At 41.8% G+C, this 12,002-nt stretch overlaps 1 protein-coding gene across 1 annotated transcript in view; it reads left to right on the forward strand.

Moving 5' to 3' along the window:
* Nucleotides 1–12,002, forward strand: part of LOC132402717 (ALK tyrosine kinase receptor-like) — a 324,081-nt gene that overhangs the window by 196,362 nt on the left and 115,717 nt on the right. Inside the window, exon 6 of the mRNA XM_059985678.1 lies at nt 3,033–3,164. Coding sequence (XP_059841661.1) covers nt 3,033–3,164 — 132 coding nt within the window. The remainder of the gene's footprint in view (nt 1–3,032; nt 3,165–12,002) is intronic.

Raw genomic sequence — 12,002 nt, forward strand, 5'->3', positions numbered from 1 at the left:
TATGAGCAGCTGGTGAATTATCACGTCTTGTTTATGCAAACACTGATGCTAGGGAGAAAATCTCTGAAGAGTACTGATAGTGGCTGGGGTCACCCGTCTTGTAAAGACACTGCCCAGAAGGTGGCAATGGCAAATCACTTCTGTGGAAAAAATGTGCAAAGAGTAATCATGGTCAAAGACCATGATCGCCCATGTCATCTAAACGTGCCACATAATGATGATGATAATGAATGGACCTGCCACACTGGCTGCTCGTTGTTCTTGATTTATGTTTCCACTTTATTCTTTCCATTGCTAATAATAACGTGAACAATATTTTGGTAAAAGTGTGGCTCATGGAAATCTGTTTAGCCCTCTGTCCTTTAGCAAGTACAACCCTGAAGTTAAAAGTTGTTTTCCACTCATCACAGGCTTGGGATTTAGTTCCCTTTTGCAAAGACAAAGTTACTCTGCAGCTTTTTACATTTTATATTCATTTCTGTATTGATTCATTCTTTTCAAGCTTTTGTTTGCATTTAATAGTGTATATTTATTACGTCCTGATATTAAAGGGGTTACAGAATACACTTACAATCCAACATTGCATACAGTATTTTTGGTGTCCATCACCACTAATATACCTACCTCCCTTCCTGTCCTAGAATGAGTTGTGAATTTAAATATAAGCTCTACTTTAATTTGATATTTTCTGCATAATTTACGTAAAGCATATACATTATTAAGAGTTATTCAACCTTAAGTTCAAAATCAGTGTTTACATTGGGATATAACTGAAGTAGTGCTGGTGTAGTGTGCTATCACAGAAGAACAAAATCTTAATATGCTGGGAATACTGGGCAGGTCATGCCACATTTGTGGCAAGAGGAACAGAGATAATGTTTCAGGTCAGAATCAGCTTTAATATCACTGGTATATGTTGTGAAATCCGTTAACTTGCGGCAGTTGTAAGGTTCAATACAAAATAATAGAGAAGAGAAGAACTGTGAATTACAGTAATTATATATAAACAAGGTTAATTGTCATTAAGTGAAAGGGAGGAGTTAGAGAGCGTGAAAGTACAGTGAATGAAAGAATATGGACAAAAGAATACAGGAGATGCAAAATGCTGGGCATGCAGATGTGCCTGGCAGGTCGGCTAGACATGGCCTCCATTTATAAAGGGAAGAAAAGGAGGTATTTAAACAAACAAGCTGCACCAATATCACAGACGTACAATTGAAACAGAGAAATCAAATTACTTAAAGCTGCAGAACGCTTGGCTTCACCCCTGCCTTCATTCACGCTCCTTCAGAATTTCAGGCCTATAGTCTAGGTGTGGGTCGATGGGCATAACTGTTCGACATGAACTGGATGGGCAGAAAGGCCTGGTTCTGTGCTTTAATTCTCCACAATTCCATGACAACAGGGATCCAACAGCTGGTCCTCATCTTCTACCACCTCTAGCTTCTTAATTCAATGAATCATTGTTCGTAATTTCTGTGTCTTTAAAGAAGTTCTAACTGTGGATACATCTTCCTCTCTCCTCTCCTCTTGGCATTTTATGGAGGCCATTCCCTTTGTGACTTCCTGGTCCACTCCTCTGTTCCCAACAACCATTCTCTCTTCTTACAGCACTTTCCATTGTGACTACAGAAAATGCAGCTTTTCCTCCCATTGCACCATCCAGGAACCCGAACGGTCTTTCCAGACGAAGCAGTAATTCTCTTGCCTAAGCCTTTTGCACCATATTCTATTTGTCAATGTGGACCAGAGAGCGAGTTTATAAATCTGGAGGGAGCAAAGAATGTTGGGAATGGCGAGGGTGGAGTGCTGCGGGAGGGGTGTGACAGGGAAAGAATGCTAAGGCATGGGAAGGTGCGGGTGCAGGCGCACCCAGCCCTGAGACACCAGGCAAGGTCATTTGATTCCAAACAATTGATTTTCTGATCGTTACAGAATGTCTCACTGCTGCTTCCTGCTCCCTCTCCTCTCCTTTCCCCTTTTCCCAACCTTGACTCCCCTCTCCCTGCGCCCTTCTCATTCTCAGTCCACAATGGAGACTCGTATCAGAATCAGGTTTTCCACCACTCAGTCTTTTTTGTGTGGCAACAGTACAATGCAATACATAGCTTTATTACAGTACTGTGCAAAAGTCTTAGGCACCCTTGAGATAAATATTTGCTTAAGACTTTTCCACAGTCCTGTATGTCAATGATAATAAAACTGATTCTGATTGTTTTTACAGCTTATCCCGATGGTCACCCTGATTTAGCCCCATCATCCTTCCTTCTCTCTTTTTCTATTCCCCATTCTGGTTATCCTGTCCTTCCACTTAACCCTCACAGCTTCTTACTTCATTCCCCCTCTCAACCTTGCTCCTTACCTCGTCTCGCCTACTTCCTCTCAGCTTGTACTCCTTTTCCCTCTTCTCCTTATTCTTATTTTGGTTTCAGCCCCCTTCCCTTCCAGTCCCGAAGAAGGTCCTTGCCCTGAAATTCTCGACTGCTTATTCCCCTCCCATAGATGCTGCCTGAGCTACAGAGTTCCTCCAGATTTTGTATGTTGCCGAACCGCTCGTGCTTGTAATAGATCACCTTCTGCCTCACCAATGGTGTAGCTAATTTCTTTTTGTCTCATTTCCACTTCCGACAAATGGTCTTCAGCCTGAAATGTCAACTCCATTTCTCTTCCCAGAGCTGCAGCCTGGCCAGCCCCTCCTAGTTTTATTTTAGATTTCAGGCATCTGCAGTTTTATGATCTCCATCCCCTGAAAATATTGACTTATGTTAAAAGCTAAGATAGTCTTTGAAATCAATTTGTTAAGGTGTTAACAGATATAGACCAAATTTCTAGTATTTGTTGGTATATTTCTGCTCCGTTGCACTTTAACCAACAACAGAACTTATCAAAGCGGTTGACAATATCAGAGTTTAGTTTTTAACTTAATTCCACTCGGATAACTCTCTGGCCCTATGGAAATTTATTTCAGTGACTTGTTTGTCTCTATTGCTTTGGTACCTTTAAAATTGCATCTAAAATATTTTGTTTTAAAGGCAAATCCCATTATCCAGAGCGTTTGCTTAGGAGAGAATAACGTGATAGAAGAGGAGATGAAAAGGAACGGTAATGTCACTGAATGGGCTGGAGGTGGTGGAGGAGGAGGAGGAGCAACATTTATTTTCAAGGTAAGTGTTAAGCCCTAATATATATTGTTCAATCATGTTTGTACCAAGACTCTATAAATTTTGTTCACGACATGGATATTTTTTCTTTAATAACGCTGTCCTCCATGTTATCAATAAAATTTTATATCTAATTGCAAACCATTAAAACCCAAAGTACTTATCAAAACAGCTTGGGAAGAAATGTTATTTCATTGCAAACTTCTATTTAATTGAGCAATAACATAAATGTTACAGAGTTGTGCTGGGGCTTTTGTCCTGCTGGGGGTATATTTTTGACTCAGTGTGTACAGTATTGTGTATTTCTAGTCATTGAAATCAGAAAACATGAGAGGCAATACTGTATAATGATTGCAAAAGGCAGCAGCGCAAGGGCAGACCTGTGCTAGGGAATCGGAATATTGGGCACAAGTTCATGTTGTCAGATCTGTGGCATTTTACTGCTGATTGAAAATTTCCAGAAGGCCTTTTAGATAAGCTTGAAGTGCTTTCCCTGATAAGAATTGTTATTGTAATTGATTTAAATGAAGTCATTACAAACTTCAGATTATCTCAAGATATTCCTTTGGGCTGCATGTCACTGAACACCACCATACATCAATGTTAATTCACCAGCACTCCAGGCCATTTACTGACCAGCAATGCATGGGGACGAGGTAGCAGGAGACCAGACATCATGGATTTTATAGATTTTGCCTGGTCCTTACTTCCTAAGATCAATCAGGTCCATGGCAATGTGGGTAGTGTGGGTGAGGAGTTCCTTATAAAAGAGATTTACTTGACTGACACTTTCTTCATTGTAACACATGATATACGTGTGGTGAGAGAGCTTGCCCAAAGGGAATGTGTATAGTTCCCCAGTACAAGTTGGGGTGGGTGAGGAAGAGCTGTAGAAAAGGGATTAAGATGTCTTCAGTACTGGTGTGGGGTAAGAGGTAGGGATGTGGGTCAATGGACTATGGGGAAAGGTTGGGATTTCCCTGATTTAGTCGTTAGGAAAAGAGAAGGGGAGTGGATCAAGGTTTTTCTGGTTTTGGTATGGGGATAGGGATGAGGAAGGGATTGAGGTTTACCCATTATATTTTTTGCCACAGCCGGTGGTTAGAATCTGGAATGCACTGCTTGCAGGTATAGGTGGAGACAGGATGAATTGTGGTATTGAAGAAGGCATTGGATAAATATATGATAAAAAAAAATGTGTGAGATTGCAAGAAGTGGCTGAAATAGTACAGGTGAGTCGTGCTGGTAGAAAATGATTTAGTCATGCCAGAGTAGAAAAAATGGCCCTAATATACTCCAAGAGATCCAGTGCCTCATCCTTCTTGATAATAACATGACTAAGACTATCATTATACTCCTCCCTAGTCTCACTACCCTCCACGTCCTTCTCCCTGGTGAATACCAATGTGAAGTATTAATTTAGTACCTTGCCCTCTTCCGCTGGCTGTAGGCATAAATTCCCTCCTTTGTCACTGACATGTCCTATGCTCTTGTTTTTAATGCATGTATAAAATGCCTTGCCATTTCCCTTAATCCTAACAGTCAAAAATAGTTAATTGCTTCTTTTACCCTCCTGCATTCTTTCTAAGTTCTTTCTTTCTTCCTTTACATGCTTCAAAGGCTGTGCCAAATTTCAGCATATATATGCTTCTTATTTCCTTTTCACTGAACTTGTAACATCTCTCATCATCCAAGATTTCCAAACACTGCATCCGTGTCTTTCTTTCTCACAGCATTCTATCCAGCTGTCCTTCTAACAAGTCTCATACGTGAGATGTGGACTTACATAATGGTAACTTCTTCCAATCTACTCTCCCCAACTGCTGTCTCATACTTTTGTAATTAACCTAACCTTAATTTAGCACTTACTTTAAGGTCTAGTCTTATCCTGATTTGTAACTGTCTTAAAACTTAAGTTATGATTATTGTTCCTAAAGTACTCTCCCACTGAAATACTCATCACCTGGCCAGGTTCTTTTCCAAATACAAGTTGTAAACCTCTGTCAAAAAGTAAGTCCCAGTCAAGCGTGGTGAAATTAAACCCACCCGGCAAAACAGCCTATTTGTTTTTACATCTTTCCAGGATCTGTCTATATACCATTTCATCTGTCTTCACTTGGCTGTTGAGAGGCTTAATATAATAAGACCATATGACCATAAGGTATAGGAGCAGAATTATGCCATTTAACTCATCGAGTCTGCTCCACCATTTCATCATGGCTGATCCATTTTCCCTCTCAGCCCCAATCTTCTGCCTTCTCCCCGTATCCCTTCATGCCCTGAGTAATCAAGAATCTTTCAAGCTCTGCCTTAAAGTCTTGGCCTCCACAACCACCTGTGGCAACGAATAATCCCATCAGAGCAATTGTACTTTTCTTATTTTTCTATATCAATGAACCCTCCAGTTCATCCTCTTAGACTGTAACCATATAACAATTACAGCACAGAAACAGGCCATCTCGGCCCTTCTAGTCAGTACCAAATGCTTACTCTCACCTAGTCCCACCTACCTGCACTCAGCCCATAACCCTCCATTCCTTTCCTGTCCATATACCTATCCAATTTTACTTTGAATGACAATACCGAACATACCTCTACCACTTCTACTGGAAGCTCATTCCACACAGCTACCACTCTCTGAGTAATGAAGTTCCCCCTCGTGTTACCCCTAAACATTTGAGATGTCCTGGAACAGAAAGCCTCATTCTGGGTGCAGGTGCGGCAGAGATGGAGGAGCTGGGAATAGAGAATAACATTTTTACATTTGGCAGGGTGGGAAGAGGTATAATCAAGGTAGCTATGGGAGTCAGTGGGTTTATAGAAGATGTCAGTGGACAGTCTGTCTCCAGAGATGGAGACCGACAGATCGAGAAAGGCGGGAGAAGTGTTCAAGATGGACCAAGTGAATATGAGGGCTGGGTGGAAGTTAGAGGCAAAGTCAACGAAATTGAGGAGCTCAGCATGGGTGCAGGAAGCAGCACCTATGTAGTTGTCAATGTAGCAAAGGAAAAGTTGGAGAGCAGTACCAGTATAGATTTGGAGCATAGACTGTTCCACATAACCCACGAAGAGGCAGGCATAGCTGGGGCCCATGCGAGTGCCCATAGCTACACCCTTGGTCTGAAGAAAGTGGGAAGAGCTGAAAGAGAAGTTATTAAGTGTGAGTACCAGTTCTGCCAACTGGAGGAGTATGGTGGTGCTGGGAAACTGGTGAGGTCTATTGTCAAGAAAGTAGCAGAGGGCTTTGAGGCCTTCTTGACGGGGAATTAAAGTGTATAAGGATTGGACGTCCATGGTGAAAATGAAGCAGTTGGGACAGGGGAACTGGAAGTTATTGAAGAGGTGGAGGACATGGGATGTATCCCGGATGTAGGTAGGGAGGGACTAAACTATGGGTGGCAAAATGGAATCCAGGTAGGCAGATATAAGTTCGGTGGGGCAGGAGCAGGCCAAAACCATAGGCCTACCAGGACAGTCAGGCTTGTGGATCTTGGGGAGGAGGTAAAACTGAGCAGTGCAGGGTGTGGGTATTATGAGTTTTTTGGCTGAGGATGAAAGGTCTCCGGAGATGATAAGGGCAGTGATGGTACGGGAGACAATGGTTTGATGTTTTCTGGTGGGGTCCTGTTCCAGGGGTAAGTAGGAGTAATTAAGTAAGTAACATCCCTATCAGTAGATGTTGGGTGTAACATGAATGTAAGGAAGGACAAGCCAATGACTGGGTAAAAAGGCAAATAGAGCAAAGAGTTAAATTGTACCACAGAGGCAAAATTCAAAAGGAGAAAGAACTCATGACTGAAGGTGCTGTATTTAAATGTGCGTAGCATTCGGAATAAGGTGGACGAACCTGTGGGGCAGTTAGAAATTGTTCAAGAATCACTGAGTCCTGGCTGAAAGAAAGCCGTGGTTGGGAGCTTAAGGATATACTTTGTATCGAAAGGACAGGCAGGAAGGCATAGTATGTGGTGTGGCTCTGTTGGTAAGAGACAGAATTACATCTTTAGAAAGAGGTGACATAGGGACAGAGAATTCTGAATCTTTGTGGGTGTAGTTAAGAAATTGCAAGGGTAAAAATAATGTTATGGGAATCATATATAGGCCTCCAAATAGTGGCCAAGATATGGGGATGAGATTGCAAAGGGTGCTTGAAACAGCATGTAATAAGGGTGATGGTACAATTGTAATCAGGGACTTCAATATGCAAGGGGATTGGGAAAACCGGGATTTTGTCAGATCACAAGAGAAGGAATTTGCTGAATGTCCACAAGATGGCTTTTTAGAGCAGCTTGTGCTTGAGCCTATTCAGAGAAAGGCCATCTTAGATTGGGTGTTGTGTAATAATCCAAATCTTATTATGGAGCTTAACGTAAAGGAACCCTTAGGAGGTAGTGATCATAATATGATTGAATTCATACTGCAATTTGACAGAGAGAAGCATAACTCACATGCATCAGTATTGCAATGAAATAAAGGAATTACAGACACATGAGGGAGGAGACAATAGACAATAGGTGCAGAAGTAGACCATTCGGCCCCTCGAGTCTGCACCGCCATTCTGAGATCATGGCTGATCATTCACTATCAATACCCAGTCCCTGCCTTGTCCCCATATCCCTTGATTCCCCTATCCATCAGATATCTATCCAGCTCCTTCTTGAAAGCATCCAGAGAATTGGCCTCCACCGTCTTCCGAGGCAGTGCATTCCACACCTCCACAACTCTCTGGGAGAAGAAGCTCTTCCTCAACTCTGTTTTAAATAACTGACCTCTTATTCTCAATCCATGCCCTCTGGTACTGGACTCTCCCAACATCTGGAACATATTTCCTACCTCAATCCTATCAAATCCTTTAATTATCTTAAACGTTTCAATCAGATCCCCTCTCAATCTCCTCATTTCCAGCGTGTACAAGCCTAATCTCTCCAATCTCTCTGCGTAAGACAGCCCTGCCATCCCAGGAATCAACCTAGTGAATCTACGCTGCACTTCCTCAATTGCCAGAATGTCCTTCCTTAAACCTGGAGACCAAAACTGTACACAATTTTCCAGGTGTGGTCTCACCAGGGCCCTGTACAAATGCAAAAGAACATCCTTGCTCTTGTATTCAATTCCCCTTGTAACAAAGGCCAACATTCCATTTGCCCTCTTCACTGCCTGTTGCACTTGCTCATTCACCTTCATTGACTGGTGAACTAGGACTCCTAGGTCTCTTTGCATTTCTCCCTTACCTAACTCGACACCGTTCAGACAATACTCTGCCCTCTTGTTCCAGCTTCCAAAGTGGATAACTTCACATTTATTCACATTGACTGATATCTGCCAAGTATCTGCCCACTCACTCAGCCTATCCAAGTCTCCCTGTATTCTCCTAACGTCCTCTTCGCATGTCACACTGGTCCTCTTCGCATGTCACACTGATCCTCTTCGCATGTCACACTTGGAGCTTGTCCAAGTGGATTGGAGGAGGATACTGGCGAAGATAATGGAAGAGCAAAGATGCCTGTTTTTTAGGAATAGCTCACAAGGCACAGGATTGGTAAGTCCCACAGAGGAATAAATTCTCAAATGGCAAGGGTAGGCAACTATGGTTGACAAAGGAGGTTAAAGCTTGCATAAAAGTGAAGAAAAAGGCATATAAGGTAGCAAAAGTAAGTGAGAAATTGGATGATTGGGAAGCTCTTAAAATCTAAGAAAAGGCAACTAAAACAGCTATAAGAAGGGAAAAGATTAAATATGAGGGAAGACTAGCCTTTATATCAAGCAGGAAACTAAAAGTTTTTCCAGTTATATAAAGAGGAAAAGGCAGGTGAGAGTTGATATTGGACCACTGGGAAATGATGCTGGTGAAGTAGTAATGGGGATCAAAAAATGGCAGATGAACTTAATAGGTACTTTGCCAGTACTTAATAGGTACTGGTAATAGGTAATAGGTACTTAATAGGTAGTGTGCCAGTGATCTGTGAGTGTCAAGGAGCAGGAGTGAGTGTCATTGTTGTTACAAAGGAAAAAGTGCTAGGCAAACTCAAAGATCTTAAGGTGGATAAGCTTCCTGGACCAGATAGACTACATCCTAGAGTCCTGAGAGAGGTTGCTGAAGAGATAATGGATGCATTGGTCATTGGTCATGATCTTCTAAGATTCACTTGATAATGGCATGGTCCCGGAGGACTGGAAGATTGCAAATGTCACTCCACTCTTTAAGAGGGGAGGAAGGCAAAATAAAGGAAATTATAGACCTAACTTTAGTGGTTGGGAGTCTATTAAGGATGAGGCTTCAAGGTACATGGAGACTAATGATAAAGTAAGTCAAAGTCAGCATGGTTTCTGTAAAGGAAAATCTTGCCTGACTAATCTGTTAGAATTCTTTGAGGAAGTAACAAGAAGGGTGGACAAAGGAGAGGCAGTGGATCTAATTTATATGGATTTTCAGAAGGAGTTTGATAAGCTGCTACAAATAAGGCTGCTTAACCACATAAAATCCAATGGCGTTACAGGAAATATACTGGCATGCATAGAGAAATGGCTGACAGGCAGGAGACCATTTATACTGGCAGTGAGTGGGAATAAAAGGGGCCTTTTCTGGTGGTGTAGTGGCATCAGTTCCGGACTTCGGAGCTCCTGCATTCGAATTCAGCCGGCTCCCTTGCATGCTTTCCTTCTGTGCTGGGTTGAGTGTTGAGCTCGCAGCTCGGCCTCGTAAAATCAAGAAAGCCTGCTAAAAAAAAACGCAGTCATGATGTCAACCCAATGACTTCACTCGGAGTTAAGGGCTTTTTTTCTTCTTCTTCTTTCTGGTTGGTTGCTGGTGAGTAGTGGTGTTCCTCAAGGGTCAGTATTGGGACTGCTGCTTTTCACATTGCTTGTCAGTGATTAAGGTAATAGAACTGATGGCTATGTGGCAAAGTTTGCGGATGATATGAAGATAGGTGGGGGGGGGGGGTAGATAGTGCTAAGGAAGCAATTCAATTGCAGCAGGACTTAGACAGACTGGAAGAATGGACAAAAACGTGGCAGGTGTAATACAGTGTTGGGAAATGTAAGATAATGCATTTTGGTAAAAGGAACAATAGTGCGGAATGTTATCTAAATGGGGAGAAGGTTCAAACATCAGTGGTGCAGAGGAACTTCGGAATCCTCGTGCAAGACTACCAGAAGTTTAATTTACAGGTTGAGTCCGTAAATGTTTTTCAGAACAATCATCTCATCCAGTTAAGGGGAATTTATTTCAAGGAAATGGAATATAGGAGCAAGGAGATAATGCTGACATGAGGAAATCTGCAGATGCTGGAAATTCAAACAACACACAAAATGCTGGTGGAACACAGCAGGCCAGGCAGCATCTATAGGGAGAAGCACTGTCGACGTTTCAGGCCGAGACCCTTCGTCAGGACTAACTGAAAGAAAAGATAGTAAAATCTCTTACTATCTTTTCTTTCAGTTAGTCCTGACGAAGGGTCTCTTACTATCTTTTCTTTCAGTAAGTCCTGACGAAGGGTGTCGGCCCGAAATGTGGACTGTACTTCTTCCTATAGATGCTGCCTGGCCTGCTGCGTTCCACCAGCATTTTGTGTGCGTTGCTTGAGATAACGCTGAGCTTTTTAAGATTAGTCAGGCTGCACTTGGAGTATTGTCAACGGTTTTGGCCCCCATATCTCAGAAAAGATATGTTGTCTTTGGAGAGAGTCCAAAGGAGGGTCATGAGGATGATTCTGGGAATGAAGGGGTTAACATATGAGGAGTGTTTGGCAGCTTTGTGCCTGTACTCACTGGAATTTAGAGGAATGTCTGGGGATCTCATTGAAACCTAGTGAATGTTGAAAGCACTAGATAGGATGGATGTGGAGAGGGTAATTCCTATGGTGGGGGTATCCAGAACTAGAAGGTACATCCTCAAATTTGAGGGATGACCCTTTTGAAAAGCGGTAAGGAGGAATTTTTTTAGCCCGAGAGTAGTTGATCTGTGGAATGCTCTGCCACAGACTGCAGTGGAGTAATGTGTTCATGGGTATACTTAAAACAGAAGTTGATTGTTTTCTGATCAGTCAGGGCATCAAAGGATATGGCGAGAAGACAGGTGTATGGGGTGGAGTTGGATCTGGATCAGCCATGATGAAATGGCGGAGCAGACTCGATGGGCTGAATGGCCTAATTCTGCCCCTATGTTTTATGGTCTTGTCGACTAAAAACATCTAACCTGAGCTGTATTTTCATAGTGACACAAAGCAACAAAGGAAATGTCATCATTATGCATCACTAATAGAAATAAAATTTTCAGTTGCTTAAAAAAGGCATTTTGCATTTAACATTGTCTATAATGTAGCTTAAACTGGATTCTGTGATCTGGCACATTGCAAGCAAAACTAAAACCCATGGGTTCAAGGAGACAATAGCACCATGGTATGAACTTTTCTAAGTGCAGTGACATATACATTAAGTTGCTAGGCATTTAGCCAAATTATCATTGCTGCTTTTGATATACTGTATATTGTTTATTTGAATTTGGATATACAGGTGCTAAACTTCAATGTTTGCAGATCACCTTGGACTTGGAAATGTACTGAGCACTGTTGAAGTTGGTAGCATACTATGATATTTGATTTGGAATTACTATCCTGATGCCTGGAGTGTTGCTTCAGAGCTAAGAGTTCAAATTGCACCATGGCACTTGCAGAATTTATATTTAAGTAATTCAATGAAACGAAACTTTAAAAGAAAATCTATTAACCATAAAAGAAACATTTACTGTGAAGATGTAAGCAAACACAATTTTGATTAATTTAACAAGATACAACAATTTTAGCTGCGACTGGATGAGATAATTGGTAAATAAAATAGGAGAAA

Source organism: Hypanus sabinus, chromosome 12 (assembly GCF_030144855.1).
Source record: "Hypanus sabinus isolate sHypSab1 chromosome 12, sHypSab1.hap1, whole genome shotgun sequence".
Lineage (NCBI taxonomy): Eukaryota > Metazoa > Chordata > Chondrichthyes > Myliobatiformes > Dasyatidae > Hypanus > Hypanus sabinus.